Genomic DNA, 24,315 nt, shown 5'->3' on the forward strand with positions numbered 1-24,315 from the left:
AGGGCCCAAACACTGGTCCATGTTGGAGGAGAGCAGGTACAGAGTGTGATGCTGCTCCATCCCCGTCTCTGGACAGGCGTGGGGCACTGATGGGCGCCAGTTGGGGTAGCAATAAATACAAAATGATCACCTCGTTTAGAGCAAATGATAGGGTATTAAAATATGAATTATGTTTAATTTACTCCAAAACCTTGGAGGAAGAAAAGTTACTATTAGTTAGTTATAAGAGCCACTTGGGGTGTCACACTGAGTTTAATTTTAGTTTTGTAGCATTTCTTGTTAATTATAAATTGCTGTTTGTCCCCAAAAGTATGTAAAATATGATGAGGTGACTACAAATAAGGGCTGACACTCATTCTTATGTTCATTATTTTTAAATCTATTGATCATTCATACATTAAATCCATTTAGGAGTGCAATTTATGATGATTTCTATCAATTAATGTGATTAATCTTATTGCTTTATTAATCATTTGCTGTAAAGATGTCAGAAAATGGTGAAGAATGCCAATCACTGTTACCCAAGCCAAAGGTCTAAAATCCAATGATATTCAATCTAATAATATAATACAATAATATCAATCTCACACCACACTAAAGCCTTCTATTTCCACGTGTATTCCCCAAGCAGTTAACTGAGACAGACATGCCAATTTTCATGACTTGAGGGTGCAAATACATTCAACATGAGCTAAGAACAAAAACCAGGCTAAAATGCAGCACTTAGACATCAGACACACAGACAGATCACTCAATGTGGGATTATGAAAGAAGGATTTATCATAAAAGGCCATACATTTATTAAACTAGATTGATTACATTACAATCTCATTCATCTAAAGAATAAAAATAGTTTAATGAAAAGTAACACAATAGGCTCCATAGTGTTGATCAATGTTTTATGTACAGATTTTCACAATACTGCATGGAAAAAGATGCAGGCATGGAGACTATGCCTATTATTTGTCCAGCCCCTACTACACAAACCTTCACCTTTACATAAACTGCTGAATGTAAAGCTCAGTTAACAGAAAACAATGCAGCTCGTATCAGAAATATTACCTTAATATAATTTAATATCCTAGATGAATAATATTAGTATGAGAAATAATTAACAACAAATATATCAGCCATATAGATTGCAAATGCTCTCACATATATCCCCTGATGTACATTTTTGTTAATTCTTATGATGCTTAAAACTTAAAAATGCAGAACTTAAAGATGTATAGTCAAGACAGTTTCCGCCCTTGTCTTGACTTGAAGGCATTATCACTGGAGAGAAATCACTCAACATTAATCAGTATAAAAAAAGTCTGAACCACCCTGATTTAAATCTCTTAACATTCCCATAAATCCCATTTGGAATTCCAATGCTGCAGCCCCAAACTTGAGACTTAAGGGGATGTAACATGTAAACCAACTACGTTTGATATCACATTCTTTCTTCATTTTCTCAACAACCTGGGAATGGGTCAAGCATGCCTATGTGCCCCCTGTGCTGCTCTGAGAGCCACTACAGAGTCTATCGCTGTTAGTAGTCGATGCACCGGAGGGCAGCGATGGTGGAGGCCAGGCGACGAGGCAGCAGTTTGGCGGTCTGTCTGTACTCTTCCGGTTTGGCCCTCAGCAGGGTGACGATGTGCTGCAGGCCGCGGGAGGGCTGCAGGCCCAGAGCGTCCATCACATTGATCAGGTAGTCTGTGGAGCAGGAACAGGACATTCGATACGCATTAACCGGGAGAATGTGTCATTGTTTTGCTTAGCCATCAGAAGGAATTGGCTAGCTGCATGTGTCTATCCTGGTGCTCTGGTTACTGTACCAATATCTGTGGCCAGCTGTTTGGTGGAATGTGTGCTCAGTTGGGGGATGAGCAGGATGGCGTCACAGTAGGTCTGCATGGTCGCCCGAGCGATGGAGCCCAGCCAGTAGTCCGCTGTGTTGTCCAGCTCGGGAAGGTCATCACCTGAGACAGAGTGACGTTTGAAAAAAAGTGCGTCATCCGTTACTGGTTTGAGGTCAGTGATGTAGATACAGATGGGGATTAAATAAAAGGTGTCAGCTGGAGATGGAGGATAAAGGTCAAACTAAGGTCGTCATGAAAAAAAAAAAAAAGTGCACAGTCCCACAACACATTTAGCTGGTGATAACAATTTGACCTCTCTCTTTGGGTTCATGATAGATCAGTTGTCTTAGAGAATACAGTAATGTGCTCTGTATCTCTGGGTGTATTCTTCTGCTCCAATTTGCCCTACATATACAAACCAAAACATTTATTTTTATATTAAACTTGCACTATCTTTTATTTCTGTTTCAATACTGCGTATTTCATTTTGGAAGTGTATATAACATTTTAACAACAGTTTTTGGACTCACCAAGCCATGCCTGCTATGAAACTGCACCTCTACCAAGCTAACGTGGCTCAGTGGTATCATTTAGATATCAGATTATGCAAATTGTTCAATTTTCCATTGCCATGGTTGCAGTCCAAGAAGGTTGACTTCACCTCTGAACTTAAAAATAAAAAATAAGTTGGCACTGCTTTTAATTTTCTAATTTAAACTGACCACACATCACTGTGCCAACAATGTTGGCAGATGAAAAGGGATGAAGAGATGAAAAAGCTAGATCTATATTCTCCTCTCAGAAATGATTTAAAAATTGGAAGATTATGAAGTCAAATTTGAATACTACTGTATACACTTGTTTTTATATTACACAACCATTAATTCCTTGTGTTAAATGACTCTTTCTCACTTTGAGTATTGAGGTAGTAGTAAAAAAAAATTGATAAAAAGAAATGAGAAACTGAACAGTTAGTGGAAAGACAGCAAGCAGAAATAGCATTGGATTGCAAAGAGAATCAGGGTTGATAGCCAGCAGAAACCTTGCTCTGGAGGGAAAGGCAGCTTCCCAGCATGTAGCGCCATCTCTAGTGCTGGGTCCTCCTGAGTCACAAATGGCTCCAAGTGGAGAGGCAGAGACATCAGGTACTGCCCAATCTGGAAGGAAAAGACATACGTCTAGTTAGATATATCCGGTGTCTGGAAGCAATTCTGCTTGTATTAGCTGTGAATACAAAAAGGCAGCTAGTTTGACTTCCTCTTAGAAGAATGGTTTTTTTGCATAGATCTGTACTGTACATGTATTCAAGTCAAACCTGACTAACATTTGTAATGTATTCTTGCGGTGACAGGCTGAAAGTAGGCAGGTCCTCTGTGTAGCGCTCTCCAAAACCAGGTGCCTCTTGTCTCTGAACACAATTCAAATCGTATGAGGTGAGATTAAAATAGACACAGTATGTCGAACACTCCGACAATCCAAAAGCACTCAGCAAATGCACTCAAATGGTGTCAATCAGTATTTCAAATCAAATCATTTGGAAACTTGACACTTAATCACCTCCATCTTGGAGACAAGGCAGAGCTGGTGTTTGATCTGCAGGAAGACAGAGTCGAAGGCCAGCTGGTTGGCCTGCTGGTTCAGTCTGGTCAGAGCAGATCTGGGCTCTGCTAACAGGCTGGAGTTACCTGTTCCCTTCTCCTGCAGACAGAAAGAGAGGCTAAAAACAGTTGCAGATGGCTCTTGTTAAACCATCTGATAACATGCAACAGTATAACAAGAGTCAGTTATCTTCATTGGACATCAATGAAATCGATCCTCATTCCAACGCCGTGATCTGCTCCATACCTTTAGTGAGTAGAGGACTTCCATCAGGCTGTTGTACTCGGCCATGTTTCCCCTCTGAAGGTAGTTGTATTCCTGCCAGGGGTTCTTGGTGGCGCTCTTCCTCTCTGTGGAGCTGGCCTCCTGGATGCCTGCCAGGCTGCGTGGGCTGTACGACTCTGACAAGTACTTACCTGCCGTGCCCAGGATTCTATGGGAAAGATTGATTGTGTTCAGAGAATGTGTGCAGTTCCTTAAAATATGACATTATGAAATTTAAAAAATACATGTAAAGTATATAAAACACTGTATTTGAATAATTATCTTACTTGTTTGACAGCTGCTGCTCAAAGGCACCGCATTGTCTAAGTAATTCTCCACAAGTGGCAATAATCCTGCAAAATGCAACACAAAACAATTTCATATTAAAGAAATTTGTGTTGATCTAATGAAACTGTACTAATGAAATGGCAATGAAATAGTCTCAAATAATAAAAATAAAACATTAACCTGACAGAGTTCTGGAAGGCTGTCCAGTCCTCTTGGAAAACAGATGAACTTGGAGTATCCTCCAGTTTACATTTCTTCCTGATGGACTGCAGTGTTGTGGAGAAGTCCGACACATACCTAGAACAAGCACAATGTTAAAGCTGGTGAGGTCCACACATTCTCAAAATGAGGCTAATTATTTCTATAAATAAAGTTAATACATTATATGTGGCTTGTGACTGAATTAAGGATCTTTACTTGGTGAAGAGGGCTTTGATGGCTTTGAGGAGACCACACACGGCCAGGCCATCAGTCAGTTTGACACAGCGGTCCACAGCAGCGCTGGCCAGCCCAAAGAACTTGCCAACAGAGTGGCTCAACTCTTCCACACAATCAATTACCTCCCCGTGTTCCTGAAGAGAGGAGAGAATATGAAGAGTGTGAAACAAGGCGGCACAGAGAAAACAGCTGACAACTGTGACAAGGTTTTAATAAATCTATTTTCTTATGTGTGTGTGGTGTCTTACCAAAGGTACAGCACTGATCTGGATAAGAAGGTGAGCTTCCTCCAGATCTCCATACTGTAGTTGATAAGGTTTGTAGGGGTCGTACAGCGCACAGACCAGCTCATTCACCTTCAGCAAATTATTCTCACCTGGGGAGAAAGACACAGACACAACATGAGGACCTTAATCCACCCACATCTGCAGCATCTGCACACTCCTGTCTCATCTATGCACAGACCCAGGTGCGGCAGCATGGCGGCCTCCAGGCTGCGTGCGAAGGTGGATGTGGTGTGATGGAGTTCCAGCAGGGTGTCGAGACGCTGCTCTTGGGCTGCCCGCTCCACGGCCGTGCTCAAGCACACAGGGATGGATGGGACCATGGCTCCCAGTGTTTGGATCAGCAACACTGTCACCACCTGATACGGGTTCTTGAACACCTGTTAGGTGTTACAGTGTAGGTAACGTGTAAACAATTAAAAGAGCATTCTGGCTGACAGTATTTATACAGCGGAAACAGTGAGTTAGCATGGTTGGAACTGTGTGTCTTGGTGCAGTAGTGCGTCTCACCTGGCTGCTCCACTGTAGTTGAGAGTGCCACGAGGAGAGCAAAGTGTCGTAGAATTCAGACAGCTGCTGATTCAGACTGAGCTCGCTCTGAGAGAGATCCTGCCACATGCTCACCAACTGGCCCTGGAGATGCCGAAACACACATTGGTTCACAAATGGACATTAGATTGTCCCTACACCGGACAATATGGTTTTGTGATAGCTAATTTAAGGTCAGGCCCCTACCTTGTGACACTTGTAGTAGTAGGCAAGCAGCTGTGGCATTCTATCTATCTCTGTGAAGACTTTAACAAACAGCTTGGCTTGGTCTGCAGAGAAAAAATATGTGAACATAAGTCTACTTAGTGTACGCCGACAGTGAACAAAGAGATGGAGGTTGGAATACATTTGAGAAGCACTTCTCACAGGTTCCTTACCTATCGACATGGAATTAAAGGTTGCGACTATTTGCGGGCTGGCCAGGGCCTCCAGTCTGTTTTTCAGAGCCTCTAGGTGGACACACTTTTCAGAGTAGTCCGGTGTGTCCACCAACATGGCCAGGCTGTTCTGCATGCTGGTCAGCTTGGAGGAAATTACTGCAAGGTCCTGGAAAAGGAAGAGAACATATTGATCAAGGTCCACAAAATAATGTCGAGTTAGGCAACAAAACACACCAATTCGATTAAACTATTCCTCCTGGAATATATAGACTGGAGCCCCGTGCACGTGTGTAGTGAAAAGAATTCCTACATTTTTATTGTTTTAAGAAAAACTAAAAGGAGCACAATCAAGTATTTGTTATCTATGAACGCTTACGTTGAATATCGAAGATATGCACACATATGCAGTCTTTCAAGACTTTAGGCAAATCAGAATGAATGTTATGGCCTTTGTTCTAATCCTAAATATAGTCCTGAGGCGCAAATGGGTTTAAACTAAACTGAATATACAGAAAGTCATATTACAGTAAAACAATAAATTCTATTCCAATCGTCATTTCCTTTTTGATGACCATGTATGGAGATGTTGCCACGATGAGTGGCAAAGGTTCATGATCTTTAAGCAGCAAGCCAGACAAAAACTGAACAAGTGAAGTGGAAATGTCTTCCATTCATACCTGTGTTTTGAAGGTTTCCTCAATGTCTGCACTCAGCGTGCTCCATTTGTCCGCCTCCTGCAGAGCTTCAGCTGCCAGCTGCATGCGGCCCTTCACCTGATCGATCTCCACCAGGACCTGGTGCAAAGGAACAGAATATAAAAAGTCATACCTAAGAAATATCCGTACAAGTGTCCTTTATGCCACAGTCAGGCTTTCACTATTATATATCAAATGGATTATTTCAATAAAATCAGGTTATGAGTCAATGTAGATTTGTATCATTGTTTTACATGCATTACTTCTGAGCACTGAATATTCATCATGTATGTATTTATTATGTATATACTGCAGTAATGATTGACTTGCAGACCTGCATAGACTGCACAGTGTCCTGCTCAAACTTCTTGATGTCCTCTTTGACCAGAACCATTTGCTCCTTGAGGAAGGAAGCCTCCTGTTTCAGCGCCTCCACATCTCGCAGTACTCTGGGCATATTTTGGAGGGCCTGATTACTGCTCTCTGCACACAGAAAGGCAGCAATCTTTCAGTTAATGATGGACATGACAAGCAAAGTATAACTTTCATAACATTATAGACTATTTGGTGGCACTCTACTGTCATCATATTTCAGGTAAAGACTCATACTCATCACTCACCATTTACTCAGTTGCCAGTTTATTATGTACAGCCAGCTAACACTAATGTTGTCCAACACAAGAGTCCTGCGATAAACCTTCATGAAGGTTCTAGTGTTTATTTTGGGGTTGAAACTGTTTTCAAGTTGTGTTCATTCAACTGAGGTGTTTCTTTTATTTTGTCCACCTCATTTATATCAGTGAGGTTAGGCTGAATATCAGGAACACGTCTCTGTATTACGAGCACAGTCCAATAGCGGTTAAAAACATGAACAAACATTAAACATAACATTATTAATCTCCATTTATGACAAAATAATGGTAATTATTAATTAGAATATTACCATGTAATGGCTATTTTCTCTAAACCACACATTCTAAAACTACAAGGACAGAAAACTACTCACTACATAACATTGCATAGCCTAGTCAGTGATGTATAATGATCGGTTGTGAAGATTGCATGCAGCAAAACAAACCAGGGCGTGACTGCAAACAATAAAATGAGCAAATACAGTCTAATACTGCATCCTTTCCATAAAGCCTGCGTCAAGAAGGTTTCAATGAAACTGAGAGCTGTGGATTCAACTTTAAGGACATTCTGGAAGCTGTTGGTGTTGGATTGTACTGTATTATACATAGAGGTTGTAATATTTAAGTCTAGATTTACTGACACAAATAAAGTGGGCAGAACAAATCTCACACAAAGCAGTCAATAGGTAGGAATATTAACAGAGCTGATTTAGCCAGGTGTACCTCATGACTGAGTGACAGCAAGATAAAACACAGGCCCTGTGTGCAAAAGAAGTGTCATTAGTTTCCTTCAGCTGCTCACCCTCAATGGCATTGTTGACTTCCTGGATGAACAGCTGCAGTTTCATCACCAGTGTGGCTGCGTGTGTGTCCGCCTTCCCCGGCGCGTCCTTCTGCACCACCCTGAAGGCGCCATTCACCCAGTCTTTCACATCAAAATCATCGTCCAGGAACTTGGAGAAATCCATTTGTCCTCGTCACTCCTTCACTAACGCAAGAAGCTGGGCGGTGTTCAGTCAAACACCTGCTGCAGTGCAGTCTGTGTCATCGAGCCATCGCTGGCGGCAGCTAGTTTTTCCCAAACAGCGGCTTCGACACGAAGATAAAATAGATAGCCCAGGAAAACGAAATTATCATTACAACTAGATACAGTTCCAACAAGGCGACGGCTTCCTCCAGAGTTGTTTTTTAAATGTTCACGGCTTTAAAGGAGAAAAGTAGAGGCATTTCTGAGTGTTTGATGCTGTTAGTGCTACACTACACTTGACAACAACTTCCTCTTTGTGCTTTCTATTTACCTTCCCCCGGAAACAAGCGCGAGCACAACAAACGGACCTGCTGAATAAAATATATATTTAAAATAATAATGATTATAAAAATAATCGAGCACATTCCCTTAACAAAGTAGGTCAGTTTGTGTGTTTTTAAATAAAGATATATCACATTTGGTGCAGAAAAAAAGTGAGAAATACATAAAGTGTTTAGTTTGACGCAGTGTCACAAATAAGTATGTCCGTGCGGAAACCTTTTTCTTTTTCAAGCGTTGTGTTGGGACCATTGACAGTGAGACTTATTTGCCTTGAAAATATCTTTCAGACTTCTTCATGCCCAAACAGTTTCTACCCATCTGATTGTTTTCTGTTACTAAGGCTAAGTTTGAGTTTGAGGTCCGTATGCACTCTGCTTCCCTCTTGAGGTAAGCAATCAAACTGCAAGTGGAGCTAAAAATGAAGTTGAACATTTTATGTAGCATTATGACATTAACATATGATCAGTTTACCAATGCAGCAACAATACAAAGAGCATAGATGAGTAATTCTTAATGTGCCTAAAGATAGTTTGTTTCTTACTTTAAAACTATACAGACAAAATTACAATAATGTACATTGTAGAATATTCTAAATGTGATCTTTGGGAGGGGGAAATAGTTGAACTGAAGACTGATGAAGCTTTGCAGAGTGTGTCTGGATCAACAGGAAGGTATCTGTCAGCACTGTTAACCAACATAGAATATTACATATTTATGCATTCATAAAATGGCATTTGATAGTAGGGAGCTATGGGCAAAAAGCATCCTAGCCGGGTCTCATTTTGGTCTTACATATCACATCTAAGAGAACTGCTGACGCAGATGTCAAACAGAGAGTGTAGACCAGGCAGAGTGTTGATAGACAGCGGAGGGATCTGACAACTATTGGAAATCTTCCTCTTTGTTTCACTGCTTTTCTGGTTGGGAGCAGAAAACCACTCTTCACCCTGGATTGGGTGTGATGCTGAAGTTTAATTTAAAAGTAATTATAACAATACAATTAAAAATAATAATGATTATGCCTTTCTGTAACAGTGTCGCTGTTAGAATAATGGCTTTACAAAGTCATGCTCTAAAAAGTTCAGTTACTCCATATGTGCTGCAGCAGACAGTTATCACTACACACCGTCTTTATCATGTATACTATGCAAACTAGATTGTGTGGTAAGTGGAGCTGAGAGGCAGTAAAGCAACAGGAAACACACATCAAACACAGCTCAACTACTTTCTGGCAGCTAACTCGGAGGACATATAAAATAAAGGTGTATAATCTGCTCTTCAGCTCATTTAAAGATGGGAATTATTGATGATATCAAGGATACCGTATCCAAGGCGGTGTTTACTCCTTCTTCGCTGTTATCCGGCCGAGGCGGACTGCACGCGGCTCAGATCCTTCTTTCTCTGGTCACCTTTGTCCTGGCTGCCTTCAGAGGGGGGAGCACCCATACCTACTGGAACTATGCAATGTTCACCTGGGCCTTCTGCCCCATCATGACCCTCATCATCACCATTATTGAGATGTTTAAGCTTGATATCATACTCAATATGTTTTGCATGGACTGGGGTGACTTCACCACAGGGATGGCCATGTCTTCTACACTCATGACTGTCTCTGTCGCCATTACCTATGCCAATTTCTATGCCTGCCTGAAATGCCTGTATGGCTGGATAGTGAGCATATTTGCTTTCTTGTGCGGCTTTGTCTACACACTGGAAGTGGTGAAGGACAAAATCCTGGACAAGAAGAAAGGGAGCTACCTGTCTGCTCTGCCCGGATTCTGGAAGGTTATGGAGGCCTTTGTGAGCTGCATCATTTTTATATCACTGACTGGTTACAGAGACAAGCCGGCTCTGATCTTGTGTATTATAGCATATGCCATTCCTTTCCCAATCCTCCCTCTAATAATAGCTACCAACATCTTAAAGAAACTGAAGAAGTGTTTGCCCTTTAACCTGGACAGGTTTGTGTTTATATTTCTGGTGATCTCCGTTGTGCTGTATATATTTGCAGCTATTGTGTGGCCCATTTTTACGTTCAGAAACAACCCTCGTCCCAGTGACTGTCCACCAAGCTTCTGTATCTGGGCCATACAGTTTATGGTCACATTTATGACCTATGTGAATCTCATTCTTTTCACACTGGACCTCATTTTTACCCTGCTTGGCATCTGTGAATTTAAACGCACTTAAGCTTTAACAGGACATTTACACTTGTTCTTCAGGGTTAGGCTTAGTCTTAATATAAAAACATCTCTTCCCATTACATTAAAACAAAAAAGTGTGTTTTTTTTTCTAGCAAAAAAAAGATGTTTCTAGTTTAAATTATGCTTTTAAAGCCTGATGTAAAGTGCCATTTCTGATCTGGAGTCACTTGATCACATTTTCCACATTTGGGTCCATGAGTGTACGCAGTCTCTTTTGGAGCAGAAGCAGCACTGCAGCTGTGCACCAATCATGGATTGGGGCTTTAAACATCCATTTCTGGTCAAACTCAAATCGCCAGACTTAAAAGCTAATCGACATTTGTGGTGATGTGTAAAAAACACACAAGGCCAGGATTTTGTCACACTGGCTCAATATCAGACTGAACACAGAACAGAAAAGTGGCAACAACAAATAAAAGCTACAATTCTAGCCATAGTGACAGTTTTGAGCAACTAGGTTTCTGGTTGTATTCTTTTATATATTCTGCGTATTATGTTTGCATGATTTTTTTTTTTAACAAACATTTTAACATATATCCTTTGTCCAGTTTATTAATGGTTTAGCGTAAAGTATAATGTGTGATGCATTATCAAACCTAAAATTACAATTCAGCTCTGTGCATTTTTTTCATTGTTCATTTTCATAATGTGATATGAAATATGACCTGCATATGTCACTGCCAATGAATATTAATAGATGTAAAATGTGTTGCATTACGTCTGTTTGAAAATGAGATTACACATGAATGAACACACCTGTGTACCCTGGCATCTGTCAGATGCAGACAGATGAGGGATACCAAAAGTGACTGATGTGCAACGGGAATAAAGTGACACTGCAGTTTAGACACATTGTGACCTCATTTTTTCAGTACTAAATGAAAAGGCTTAAAATTACAGAAAAGAAACAGAGAGAAAGTCATAAAGTTAAGTTTATATTCCATTGTCGGTTCACAATTGAATTTCAAGGTAAAATCCGGTTAAGGTAAAAGAAATCAGTTCAAATTTAATTATGACAAATGTGAACGGATTACATGAAAAGATAAGAAGAAAAAGATGGAGCGCATTCATTTGGTCACACTGATTTTAATCACAAAAGGGAGTAAATGTTATTTGCTGATGTTGGTTTCGGAAAATTGAATTAATTACTCAATAAACTAAAATAAATACAAACATGAATTGCAGAAAAACTCCATAGATAAGCAGAATAAAAAACAGCATTGAGGGCAGCAACAGAACATATGGTATATTCCACTTCAGACATTCATGAAATGCACACTGACACACACACATTTCATCCTGCCAGAAATTTGAATAAAAGGAAGTGTGTAAAAGGTGCCTGTCTGTGGTATTAGAGTTGGCTCTGTCTCAGTATGAGAATCAAACAGCAGTAGAACAAGGAATGAGCTGTTCACAGAGACCTTTGCTTCTTATTTTTTCACTTCAAGATCTGGAGTTCCTAATTTGAGCATCATGTGTGGCCCATTCAAGGGCTGTCAGGGTATTTTGCGCCTCCTGGAAATAATCTTCAGTGCTTTGGCGCTCATCATTGTCATCTTCAGAGGCAGGATGGTGAGTCCGTGGGGTGTCTGGTGTGAGTTTGTCTGGGTTTTCTGCATCACTGTGCCCCTGGTCCTGACCGTGGTGGAGGCCAAAATGTGGCACATCCTTCTGGCCGTCTTCCTCCCCAACTGGGCTGACCTGACCTGCGGGCTGACCACCCTGTGTGCTGTGACCATCACCTCAGCCACGGTCATCTTTGCAGCCGTTTTTATCTGCCTCTCCTGCATCGTCAGCATGTTGTGTTTCCTCTTCTCCCTGGTTGCCACCGTTATCTTCCTGATCGATGCCGTAATGCAAAAAAAGACATTTCCAAGCGGCTACCTATCCAGCCTGAGAGGAGGTCTGCGCACAACAGAGGCCTTTATAGCCTGTATCATCCTCACTGCGGCCACTGACCACTTTGTGAACGGTGAATGGTCCTTTCGGCCTTTTGGGATGATATGCAGCATCATTGTGTTTGCCGTTTGCCTCCTGGTCACCGTGGTCATCATCGTTCTCCATCTGCTCAAGCTACTGCAGTGTCTACTCTCGTTCAGGCTGAGTGTGATGGAGCTTGTGTTCAACATTGTGGCAGTGCTGTTGTACCCGCTCGCGGTCATTCTGTGGTGCGTCTTTGGTTACAAACGCTCCAAGTACAATCCTTACATCTGTGAAAAGTGTTCCTTCGTGGACATGAATACTGTAAACATTGGAGCCATTGTCAGTCTGGTAGTTTACATTGTGGACCTGGTTTTATCCTTCAAATCTCTCTAGAAATAGATAATACCTGAGTTGTATCTAGAGATTAAGATGAAAACACCAATTTAAGTGTGTTGCATGGCTTCATTTTCTCAAGTAACTTTTTTTCAGTGAGGAAAAATATCGGAAGGATAGTAGATGTTTATGGTCTGTATGTTGCATAAAATCATGTGAAATATTAACATTATATAACATCCCTCAATGGCTTTTAATAATAACTTTAAATCCTGGATTGATTACAGTGCACAAATGTTGAAGTCAGTAGCAGACACCTTGTATATATAAAAGGTTGTTTTAGTCATATTGTTACTAACACATGAATGCTGTTTGGGGGGATGGCAGGGAGTATTTCTTGTCAATTTAAAATGACTGCAGATGTATAATATATGATTTGAAATTGTCTTTACAATAAAGAGAAGAAAAATTGTGCTTAATCCAGAGTGCACAATGCAGTTTGCTACATATCTAATCATTTAAAAAAGGTTTATTGTAGACTTCATATCAGTAAACATTTGAGTATTTCAAGTTTTATTGCTTCTCTTCTAACACAACAATAGTTCAGAGACAGTATATTCAAATCTCACAAGTGTGGCAGTTACATGTCATGAAACTGAGATAGTTAATGCAAATGTCACAGGAAACACTTGATACCAAAGTACTTTTTAACAATAGTACATATATTAACACACTATTTTTAAACAGTGTTGTTAAACATTACATGATTTCATTAAAAGGCATATAAAAACAACATTTATTAACATTACAGTCCAAGAGAATCAGAGTTCCTGTTGTGAAAGGGCAACAGTGTGTGCGCACTGCCGCTCCCTCAGTCCTCCTCTGGTTCCTCAAACTCCACAGTCTCCAGTAGACCCTGAAAACAGAAGTAATGGGAGTTGCAGTAGACAGGAGACTTGCTGGGACACGAGCCCACCACTTCTGGTTTCAGCGACGCGAAGGGGTTGGCTCCACTTCCCTTCAGGTCCATCTCCAGCTCCAACAGGATCTGCAGGGAGTACGTCATCTCTGTCTCACTGTGGATGGAGGACAAGAAGCAGCCATTACACATGTCACAGACAAATTCACATCAACGATGAGTGACTGGGTTTCAGACATTTGGTGTATTTGCATACTTCCACTTACTGGGGTAACATACAATACAGCAATGCAAATAATATGCACCAATGTCAGTGTGCTTTATTTGTATATTATTCACAGTTAAAGTTACTGATTACTGAATTACTGATTAGAATATAAAGATCAGTGGTTCAGTAAAGCATACTAAACCAATTCAAGTTACCAAATACTTTATTTGCAATATAGTGTAGGCAACAGCCAAAACACTCTTGTGTTAATCAGTGGTGTATTTATCTACAGTCTGATATTGTTTAAAGAGGCATAAACTCCAAATCCACAGCTCCCTTCCCCTAAAGCATTTATAATCGGATTACTGTAGTGTAATGTGTCGTCTGAACAAGTAGCATTAAATGGAACATATTCAAGTAAAGTGCCTCCAAATTGTAGTGAAGCACAGTACTTGAGTAAATGTACTTAGTATCAACCTCTGAAATTCTGTAACACTCACCTGAGAGTAGTGAAAAGAGAAGGAATCTCATAATCCCTGAGGAGCAGAAGTGTTGGAAGCCAACCCTGTTCCAGGCCCTGACTAACATCAAATCCTAAAAAACAAATCAAAAAGAGCTCAGATTGAACAAGAACCTCCTCCTGCAACACAACAATTCAGATTTTAGAGAGTAAACGTGGGATTGGTATTAGATTTTTGTGCAATGGGAAATATGTTCTCACCAGGATGAAACCCAACCACCAAATCTGGCTTGGCTGCTTCCTCCTTCTCCACCAGCTCTTCCCAGAACTGGTGGTAGAGGCCCTTGTATGCGCTGATGTAGACCCTCTTCTTGGGGCCAAACGCCCTGAGAGGAGGCCTCATGATGGGGCCGTCCACCACCTCTGGTCCCACCATGACTATCTCGATACCCTGGTGTCCAGGGAACATGTTGTTCAGCTCATCGTAGTCGGTCAGTCTGGCTGCCAGAGTCTCACTATTTCCTGCTCCCACCAGGTGAATGGTGAGAGGTTTAGAACAAGGCTTAAGGCCAAACAGCCTCATCCCCCAGGCTATGCTCAGTGGTCTGGAGAAGAACTCACTGCAAACCCTCCACAGAGACTGCTTCAGTTCCTCATCATCAGGCTGAGGCCTGCCAGCGTTGGTCCACAATTCTTTCATGTTTGCTCCTTTTAAAATGGGATCGAGGCGAGCCGAGAGATCTCCCTGCATCGCAAGCCAGTCATCCCAGCCTTTAACCTCAGACTCGGGCTTTGACCATTTTTCTGTGGGGAATGGAAGGTCTTCTGACGATAGAAAAACAATGAAAAATAGTTTAATAGAAGCAGAAAAAGTTCATGAGTTTTGGTAACTATCCTTTCTTACAGAAGAATAATTCCCCTCTTTTATAGTTTGTGTAGATTCTTTTTAAATATACGTCTTACCTTTGAACAAAAGCCACTCCACAACTCTGTCAATGGCGGCGAGACGCAGCTGTGAGCACAACCTCTTGTGTTTGGGCCAGTCGTCCTTCTGACATTCTTTGCAGCAGTAGTAAACATGTAGACATCTGTGCAACGATAGGAGTGAGAGATCTGTGATTGTGAGAAGTACTGACTCTGATGAGGGAATATCTTGGCCGCACCCGCCTGCTGGGCCAGACTTTGTAGTTTTTACCTGCCACAACGCTTCAGGCTCTGTGGGTTTGAAAGTTGATTGGGCTGCTTCTCGCAGTGTGAACAGATTTTAAAAGACTCCTCCATCTTTTCGAACATTTCCTTTTGAGACCGGAAGGCCATGGGTTTACCCTTGGCCCCCACACCAGCTCTGGGGAGACAAATAAAAGAGGAACTTAACATCCTTAGAAAATACAGAAAACAACAGAATTACTGTGCTGTAATATATTCGTATACCAGTTATAAAAACTTCAAACTAATATAACTATTGCAGAATCCATGTTCAGCTTGTCCTCAGGTCAACAACAGACCACTGAGGCCTTTCTCCTTTTCTATTCTTAGACTGTAACATTTGCTACAGTATGAGGAGGAGGAGGGCAGATCCATAATGCGTTTACATTTAAAAAAATAAAGTTGCAGGCAAAGGGACCTGAAGCTTAAAGGTGACAAAAGGGACAGAAAGTAACAGCAGGACGCTTTGAAACAGGCTGCGGTGGCAAGCTAACGTCTCAAAATGCCATTCAAATGTCGAGCTGCCGTTATTAACGAGCACCAGGTGGCTCCGCTCCTGCCCTACACGGGTTTTTTTACTGCGCCATACAGGCGAAAATGTACATTACATGTTTTTCAAATTAAAGTTCGGGGTAGAGTATATGTTCATAATGTAGTCAAACCGTACTTACCTATCAGTTTCCGTCATTGCGCTGGTTCTCCCTCCCCTGGTCCTGTGGTTTGATATCTGAGCGGGCTGTTGGGGGCTGTTGGGGGCCACTGGTGCCAGATATAGCACCTGTGCTTGTCCTTCTAGAAAGTTCCGGAGTCCAGACGGTTCCTGACTTCACAAGACTTAAAAACAGTGGCAGATACGGGTCGAAAGAAATCAATGGGCCACCAGAGCTGAGAAAGTCGTGGTGCGTTTATGGTCAAACAGTCCCAAACCCTTTTTAAAGGTCCACTGTGTGACATTTAGAAGGACCTATTGGCAGAAATTTAATATATTATTTAGGAATATGTTTTAATTAGTGTATAATCACTTGGAAATGAGGAGTTTTTTAGGGTTATATAAAGATTTAGTGTGTGTGATTTCCTCCCTAACAGTATTTTCAAACTTTAAGGCCACAATTATTTTTCTTGTTTTGAGTCTTTTTTTTTATTCTCTTAAATATAGAAATCTGCATGCCCCAGCATCTTTAAGTGGTGTTCAGTCATGCACCAGAGTTCTTCTGCCAGCTTCTTCTCACAAACAAACATTACAAAGGTTAACTAAGCAAACACACTCACACAGATGGTGTTCAAATGTGTGCTTCTATCATTAACGCCAGATATCGTATAAAAAGTATAAAAAGTGAAAATACTCTCTGATTCTGAGAGAAATCATGTATCCAAAGAGCTGTTTCTCCTTGTTAAGATCCCCTGGGGTCTTTTCTTTTTAATCACTTGGGGTCTTCATTCTTAAACAAATAATTGCATTTTCTCAGCACATCAGTATTATTGTATATACTAAAATATTTATAGAGTCATTTTACTCCTTGGAGATACAATTTGTTATATCTGTCTGTTTTGATGCTGGACCTGTTTCTAATTTATTTTTTCATCCTGGGGCTGTCATCCGTCTCCTCACTATTCATTAGAACTGTTCCCTTTTCTCTGTTCAAATCATTGTCTTCCTCTCTCCACTAGAAGGGAACCCTAGAGGGTACTGTATTGCATTCTCTCCACTGGGAGGGCACCCTAAATGGCACTATAGTGGTAACCAAGAGGGCACTTTTGCTTTGTTTCTATCAAACATGACCTAAAAACTACATTCATATCTGTATATTGTACCCATCCATTACTTTTAATTTAAATCTAAGTTTGATTCACTTTAATCTTAACCTACCAGCCCACCAAAAATTCCAGAGCACTATTATAGTACTGCTCTCTGTGTGCTATTACCGCGTTCATCCACTAGAGGGCAGTGTGACACTATAAAGGCTGCAGCACTGGGAATATCGAGACATTTCCCTGTTTTATGAAGTAAGGCAGGCAGACAAAGATGTAACGGTATGTGTAACACACTGGTATCAGTGTCATGAGTGAGCATTATTATTTATTTTCAAACATCAAACCAACAAACAGCAGATACATTTCACCTTTTTCACTGGTACAAATAGCAGTTTTAGGCAGGATTGTCCTCACACCCATTTAGGTTAGTAAGATTGGATTTTGTGACCCACCCACATGAAATGTTCTTGTTATTCATTTAGAACTGAGTCACTGCACACAGGGAGATCATAATGAAAAGATGTATGTAAGTCTTCCCTTATTGTTCTAATGTGTTTATCACTTGACTGCTAAATTATTGGAAAATCAAGCCATTCCTCTTTTTAAATGGAATTTATGGATGTAACACTACAATAAGGTATACCAAATTTAAAGTTACCGATCATACTGACCACTTTCTCCAGTAATTCCGGATTAACTCTGAACCAGCCAGTGAACAGCACAAAACAAAAAAAACTATTAAAGACTCATTTATTACTAATTACTTAAACATTAGTTACTGTTTTTTGTGCAAGTAAACTTACATAATCGTAATACTGAGTGGTTAGGCTATTACTTCACTACTCATTGACTTATTGTTCACTAGCAGTTATTTCCTCATTCATTCCTCATTTGTTCCCTGGTAACTACTTAAGATTTATCTGAAATGTTTGCAGAAAGTGGGTTTAATTTTGTAGTCATGAAGTGGCATTTCATAAGCTGCCACAGAGGCAAAATTATTTCATTTTCGTCCATGCTTTGTAATATAATGCAATCCCTTACAAAAGGCCTGCAATAGGTGAAAGCATATATTGTTCAGTTTTGTTGAGACTGTCAGACAGGCAATTCCTTATGGCAATTTTTAAGCCTGTGCCTCATGCTGTTTTTTGGATTACATTGTATTGTCTGTTGTGACTGTTATCAACCCCAGAATACAACTGAAAACAGCTGTCAAACAAATGCTGCCTGGATTTTGGGCCATTTTATTGTCAAGAGATAGAGAAATGGCATGATTGCTTATGAGAGTCTCCACTCAGCACATAAGAACTATTATATTGTCTATTTAAGAAGACAAAGCCATGGTGAGATGTCTAAAGCATGAACAGTTGAACAGAGCCACAATTTGTAGGCAGGTTTGGGTTCACCAACAGAACATCCATTGTCCACACACACCACATACTCCAGAACAACAACTCACCATTTTAAAGTCCTGCAACAGCTACAAATGAGAAACAGAATCACAAAAAATAAGAAAAAATAAACCAGGGTTTAGTAAAATTCAAGCGCTGTGGCACTGTATAGTTTATTTAAGTGTAATATTAGATCATGAGTTACATTAGCATGCGTGTGATCTGATTTCATGCAGTTACTGTGAGATTTGGGAATAGGTGTACCCACAGATCAATTTACATCAAATGATACATTTTGGTCTCATTACGTATGTACACCCATGACCCTTAATATCCAACAGCGATTCCACCTCGGGGCACCAACACAGTACAAATCTCTGTGTCCCGCTGACGCCCTCAGGTGCCATCATTCTAAATAATGAGCTTTGAGAGATTTCTGTAATCTGTCTCATTAATTGATCATTTCAGAACTGAAAGGACAGTGTTTAGTATATTATTGCAACAATGAAGGTGCATTTTTCTCCTATTCTAAAAACCACATCTTTAACATAGAGGACTTGCGGCACCCCAAACAGGCTTTGTTTTTCCTCACAATGGCCTCTTAACTGTCTGGCTCGGCTTCCTCTAAGCCTTCTTCAGGCAGGATTCCCTGGAAACAGATGTAGTGAGAGCTGCAGTAGACTGGGCTATTGTTGGGGCAGGACTGGACCTGCTCTGGTTTCTGTGAGGTGAATGGGTTGGGTCCACTGTCCCGGATGTGTATCTCCAACTCCAACAGAATCTGGAGTGAGCACTTGAGCTCCATCTCACTGTGGAGACAAAGATATAGCTAAGGAATCAATTAATCAGGTATAATTAGTTTTATTATTATGAGAGACTGAGGAGAGATTAAACACCTCAAAGACTAATGTGAACATCCACCCACATGAAAAGAGTTTGAGAGAAATTATGGAGGAACAGCAACAATATGAAGCGATAGAGAACAACATCAATAACCTTTCTATATCATCAAGTTAGAGTCTACAGGGGCAGTTTGTTTAGAGCGCCTGCAGCAGAGGAAATAAATCTTTTCTTCAACTTGGCCTTTGTACAAACGAGAAAGTGGTATTTGTCACCAGAGGGAAGGAGCGTGAAGTGTGGAAGCAGTGGTGTGATCTGGGTCGCGGGCAACGATAACTGTGTTGAGACTGAGGACCGTGGTGATGAGGTCAGGTAGGAAGAGTCGGGAGACCAAACATGATATGTGGGTGAGCAACAATTGTGCCATAGAGGAGGGCAGAGTTTGATATAGAATAATACAGAGGGAGGAGGAGGTGCAGTAAGTCTCAATATTCATTTGTAGTTGAGGATTGAATAGCAGATGGTATACATTGTGAGTTAATGACTCCTCCCGGCACAAAGAACTTAAAATATTTATTATGGCTGGAACAGCAAGAAATGAGTTATTCCCATAATAAATGTGAAACTGGTGTATGTATCATAGAATAATGTGACTAACCTGTACATAGTGAAGAGTGAAGGGATGTTATAATCTCTGAGCAGCAGAAGGGTGGGCAGCCAGCCTTCTATCAGACCCTGGTTAGCATGGAACCCTGTGTTAAAAAAGACATATAAACACATGTGTAAGAGATATGTAATAAGGCCTTCAAACAAAATCGTTGTGAATGTGTCTGAGAAGCTGTGCAACCAGTGTGTTAATATCATGATAAAATTACCACCTATCAGGTTTGTTTAAAACACATGAAAACTTAAAATTCCAAATATTTCTCTGTATAAATTTTCCTGACTAAAACCCAAAGTACTGGACAAATTTAATTTTTTTTTGACCTGCTGATGGCACCAGAAGAAAAGTGTCAGGCGATCACCAAAGTCACTAGGATATATTGTCTGGGTTCCGTATCTATTTTGTCCAATACATCTAATCATTCTTGAGTTTGAACAAAATTACCAAAAGAACCAACCAATAGCTTGTCTGAAACACAGTCCATCCGACCAACAGACCGACATTTTCACTCTAGCATGGCTAAGAACCATCTTTAGATATTACTCATTAAGAGTTTAACTTTGGAAATCTCAGCTAATCTGCTTCATCAGGACTGTGTGGGTGTGGCTTAAATGTTGTTAAATCCTGATTGGTGCACTGAAGTAGGTGACATCAAAGTTTCTTCACCTGAGCACTGCTCACTTCAACTAAGTGGAAAGAGCACAAAGAAAACCAGAAATCTTTAGTGTGAAGTCTTCAGGGCCTTTAACTCAAACTTCATACAAACATACATACCTCCCTGAATAAGTCAGCTGAATGACACTGGCACTGGAAAGCTCTTATTGAGCTGTCTGTTTCTCGCCATGCAAGTCTTTACAGAGTGACAGAGGAAAAAGACAGGTCTTTCCCCTGTGAGGTGAAAATCGAACAGATTACGCTTGATTAGTCTCAAGCCGTCCATGTCTTTCTCTTGTAAGCTACAATATGTTTCTTTCTGGACATGTCATTGACAGTTTTTTGCAGTCAGCCTAATTATCAGTCAAAATGACAAAATTAATCTTGCTCCACACAAGCTGACCTCATTTAGAAACTTCAGCCGGACTGGAGAAAGCTTGCTCTAACCTAACTTACACCGCGCCAGCTGAAAATTCGTGACATTCCAGTGAAGAAGTCTGGCTATATCTATGATGGGGTTGGGTGCATAATCCGGCAGCATGTTAACTGACAGATGTTTCTTTCCCCCCTGACTATGGTTTGTAGGAGTAGTCCCTATTTCTGAGCAGCAGTGTGGAGTGATGAATAGCTCGACCTTCAACCAGATGACTGAGGTTCAAGCCACCGTGGCAGCAAATACTGTAAATCCAACCAGCTTAAGTGTCCTTGAGTGAGACAAAACCGGGGGAGCAGCAAACAGAGAATTTCCCTGCTCAGTCTCACATTATTAGTTTGTCTGAGAGAACGAATCACAAATTCAATTTGAAAAACTATGCGTGTGAGAAATATGAAAGTAAGCCATGAATTTATTACAGCTTCAGCTGTTTAGTACATACTGGTGTATACACTGATTGTAAGAGTGTTGTGTGGTGGGCACAGAGGCACAGTATTGTAAGGCTTGTGATACTGGCACACAGATGGTATCATGTTATATATCGCCCGCCACATCTTTTCAGGAAAAAACTGCAGAAAGAGGATTTTAATTTGAATAATGCATGCCATGATACTGACATCCCCGAGGTTACACTTCTCATCATGATGAAACATTTAACAGGCAGTAAACGTTTAGGCGTTTAGACCTTCAGGGGATAAGGTGACAAAGAGATGTTACAGTCGGACTGTTAATGACTGCAATAATTGCCTGGCTTCAATGTGAATTTGGGCCATATGGTGGATAAAGTTGCTGTTAATGGTAACAGACTTATTTTGTCTCCTGAAAAAAATAGGCTTTAGAATGATGAAAATCCAGTTTATTTCATGGACAACAAAAACTATCTGGATGTTGTGTTTGTGTTTATGAGGCCCCCTGTTTTCAGTGGTCTATCTTTGTATGGATGGCACTTCTTTAGCCCACATCCATTTCCTTTGTGAGAGTTGACAGCTGACATCACCCTCCCTCTCTCACTCTCTAAGGTCAGTGTCAGTTTTCACTGCTTTCTCGCAGCATTTTCCTCTCTCGTTCCCTTTGTGACTTTCGCACACACATACACCTTCCTTTTTATTCCTTTCGTCATGCTGCCTTGCTCCTCTATCACTTAAACAGTGTCATAATGCAGTGCTCTGCCAGATTTGCAGTATGAAACGCAGCCAGGCACTCAGGCAGTTTACTCGCAGGATGACTGATTCCTGTATATTTAGCTCCAGTGGAGCCTGCAGTGATAACTGAGCCATGGGTTATGGATGCGGTTGGGTCGGAGCTTTACTGCTACTTTGCAGGTTAAAGGGTCACAGAACTGATTCAGTGGAAGAGCTTAGGAGGTGTAGGGTTATAGTGCCACTTTAATGAGGTGGTTGTCTGTCTGAGTGGACAAAAGGGCAGACAGTAGATGTTGACACTTTCAGTCTAGCATTCTATTTGTCACGAGGTGGAGAAGACGTTTCAGTTGCTTTTTGTGTATCAGAAAAAAAAACTTTTTTATTAGGTGGGGACAGGGATGGTTAGATTGTTTTAAATCAATGATTTTGCACATGACCAGCAATGTTCATCAGAGTGAAACTGGGACTCCTCTTCTTTGAAAAGGGCAGCTTACTGACATTATGCTGAGTCCAGCAATCACAAGCCAAACTCTTTCCCAGCTGCTCCCATTAATCACCCAAATCCCCAATAAAAGCCTGGCGCTAATGAATAGGCCAGATCTAGTGAGTTACACGTCTCCTGTTTGCTCTGTTCTGAGGTAATTGTCAAATGAGCATAAAGGGAGACGAGTCACTGGTTCTCTAAGACAGCTGACCACTTAAGCTGAGCAGTTTCTATTTATAGCCACAGTGATCATTATGTTCTTTACTGGTTGATTTAAAGGCATGTTGAGGTGAAAGTCTCCTTTCAGCCAGACTTATCTCGAGATTTTAGTGGTTGAGCAATCACATCTCTTACTTTTTTTTGTTCGTGTTTGGCAGGATGTTGAATGTACATACCAGGATGAAATCCAACCACCAAATCTGGCTTAGCTCCTTCCTCTTTCTCTACCACATCCTCCCAGAACTGGTGGTAGAGGCCCTTGTGGGCGCTGATGTAGACCTTCTGCTTGGGGCCAAACGCCTTGAGAGGAGGCCTCATGATGGGGCCTTCCACCACCTCTGGTCCCACCATGACTATCTCGATACCCTGGTGTTCAGGGAACATGTTGTTCAGCTCATCAAAGTCGGTCAATCTGGCCCCCATGGTCTCATTGTAGGATGTCCCCGCTAAGTGAATGGTGAGAGGCTTAGCGTAAGGGTCAAGGCGAAAACGTTGCATGGCCTGCCCAACTGTGAGAACTCGAGAGAGGAACTCGCTCTGAATCCGCCATAAAGACTGTTTCAGTTCAGAGTCATCTGGCCTTGGCCTGCTGACATTCTTCCAAAGGGTTGCCATGTTGGAACCCGACAGTATGGTGTCCAGACGTGACGCGAGGTCCTCCTGCATAGGAAGCCAGTCTTCCCAGTTCTTTACCTCAGCAGCTGACTTGGACCACTTCTCAGTGGGGAATGGGAGGTCTCCTGTGGGGGTGGTAGAACATTTATGATGGATTTATGAACAAAATACAAAACTGAGGAGACAGAGAAGTTGATTCTGTCTAGCAAGTCTACATGGTGTTTGAAAAGCAATCAGAGAGATTCGAAGGCTGAGGAACTTTAATCAGAATTTCAAAAATGCACCAGTACTACACTGTGACTTTCTGTCAGTTTTTGTCTCTCAGGCATTTAATTTCTGCAGCTCAGCTCTAAAATATGCCATCTCATTAATGTGATTTCTCTGTTTTGTGAACTCAAACAGCTATTAAGGCATTTTAATTTCAGCTGCACCGCCTTTTCATTTCTCACCAGTGAACATCAGCCACTCCACTAGTCTGTCAATGGCCACCAGATGCAGCATCTTGCAGAACTTTTTATGCTGAGGCCAGTCTTTTTTCTGACATTCCTTGGTGCAGTAGTACACGTTCAAGCACCTGTGACGTAAG

The 24,315-nt window shown here is 41.1% G+C and overlaps 5 protein-coding genes across 6 annotated transcripts in view; 2 read left to right on the forward strand and 3 right to left on the reverse strand.

Moving 5' to 3' along the window:
- Positions 1-757: 757 nt before the first annotated feature.
- cog7 (component of oligomeric golgi complex 7) lies at positions 758-8,269 on the reverse strand. The gene is made up of 17 exons (XM_035665756.1): positions 7,779-8,269; positions 6,679-6,827; positions 6,327-6,443; positions 5,647-5,815; positions 5,456-5,538; positions 5,231-5,353; positions 4,902-5,100; positions 4,685-4,812; positions 4,416-4,570; positions 4,179-4,295; positions 3,998-4,063; positions 3,693-3,879; positions 3,405-3,545; positions 3,172-3,255; positions 2,890-3,004; positions 1,824-1,967; positions 758-1,701 (listed from the first exon to the last, which is right to left on the reverse strand). The coding sequence occupies exons 1-17, from the start codon at positions 7,942-7,944 to the stop codon at positions 1,535-1,537; spliced, it is 2,310 nt and encodes a 769-aa protein (XP_035521649.1). The 5' UTR covers positions 7,945-8,269; the 3' UTR covers positions 758-1,534.
- A 1,258-nt stretch (positions 8,270-9,527) lies between these two features.
- Positions 9,528-11,305, forward strand: LOC118331180 (myeloid-associated differentiation marker-like protein 2). The gene has a single exon (XM_035665971.1). It carries the CDS (start codon positions 9,579-9,581, stop codon positions 10,473-10,475), a length of 897 nt encoding a protein of 298 aa, XP_035521864.1. The 5' UTR covers positions 9,528-9,578; the 3' UTR covers positions 10,476-11,305.
- A 657-nt stretch (positions 11,306-11,962) lies between these two features.
- Positions 11,963-12,805, forward strand: LOC118333945 (myeloid-associated differentiation marker-like protein 2). Its single transcript, XM_035669769.1, has one exon. It carries the CDS (start codon positions 11,963-11,965, stop codon positions 12,803-12,805), a length of 843 nt encoding a protein of 280 aa, XP_035525662.1.
- A 486-nt stretch (positions 12,806-13,291) lies between these two features.
- On the reverse strand, positions 13,292-16,363 carry LOC118331160 (putative protein MSS51 homolog, mitochondrial). Its single transcript, XM_035665948.1, has 6 exons — positions 16,210-16,363; positions 15,528-15,677; positions 15,296-15,420; positions 14,594-15,157; positions 14,373-14,466; positions 13,292-13,821 (listed from the first exon to the last, which is right to left on the reverse strand). The coding sequence occupies exons 1-6, from the start codon at positions 16,224-16,226 to the stop codon at positions 13,617-13,619; spliced, it is 1,155 nt and encodes a 384-aa protein (XP_035521841.1). The 5' UTR covers positions 16,227-16,363; the 3' UTR covers positions 13,292-13,616.
- A 1,224-nt stretch (positions 16,364-17,587) lies between these two features.
- The window catches only part of LOC118331118 (putative protein MSS51 homolog, mitochondrial), a 14,064-nt gene continuing 7,336 nt past the window's right edge, over positions 17,588-24,315 (reverse strand). For both annotated transcript variants that reach the window (XM_035665894.1, XM_035665886.1), the window contains exons 4-7: positions 24,179-24,303; positions 23,291-23,854; positions 20,177-20,270; positions 17,588-19,487 (exon numbers count right to left, since the gene is read on the reverse strand). In XM_035665894.1, the coding sequence (XP_035521787.1) occupies positions 19,280-19,487; positions 20,177-20,270; positions 23,291-23,854; positions 24,179-24,303 (991 nt within the window). In that variant the 3' untranslated portion in view covers positions 17,588-19,279. The remainder of the gene's footprint in view (positions 19,488-20,176; positions 20,271-23,290; positions 23,855-24,178; positions 24,304-24,315) is intronic.

This window comes from Morone saxatilis, unplaced genomic scaffold (assembly GCF_004916995.1).
Source record: "Morone saxatilis isolate NCDOM2014 unplaced genomic scaffold, NCSU_SB_2.0 Contig1, whole genome shotgun sequence".
Taxonomy (NCBI): Eukaryota; Metazoa; Chordata; class Actinopteri; family Moronidae; genus Morone; species Morone saxatilis.

Bases quoted from the DNA above. Each gene is read 5' to 3' on its own strand.
- LOC118331160 (XM_035665948.1), bottom strand. The intron at 15,421-15,527 runs GTAAAAACTACA...ATCGTTGCACAG, and splicing joins AGCCTGAAGCGTTGTGGCAG to ATGTCTACATGTTTACTACT. The intron at 15,158-15,295 runs GTAAGACGTATA...TTCTATCGTCAG, and splicing joins GGAGTGGCTTTTGTTCAAAG to AAGACCTTCCATTCCCCACA.
- LOC118331180 (XM_035665971.1), top strand. From the start codon at position 9,579: ATGGGAATTATTGATGATATCAAGGATACCGTATCCAAGGCGGTGTTT.
- cog7 (XM_035665756.1), bottom strand. From the start codon at position 7,944: ATGGATTTCTCCAAGTTCCTGGACGATGATTTTGATGTGAAAGACTGG. The intron at 5,816-6,326 runs GTATGAATGGAA...TTCCTTTTCCAG, and splicing joins AGGAAACCTTCAAAACACAG to GACCTTGCAGTAATTTCCTC. The intron at 4,571-4,684 runs GTAAGACACCAC...TCCTCTCTTCAG, and splicing joins AGATCAGTGCTGTACCTTTG to GAACACGGGGAGGTAATTGA.
- LOC118333945 (XM_035669769.1), top strand. From the start codon at position 11,963: ATGTGTGGCCCATTCAAGGGCTGTCAGGGTATTTTGCGCCTCCTGGAA.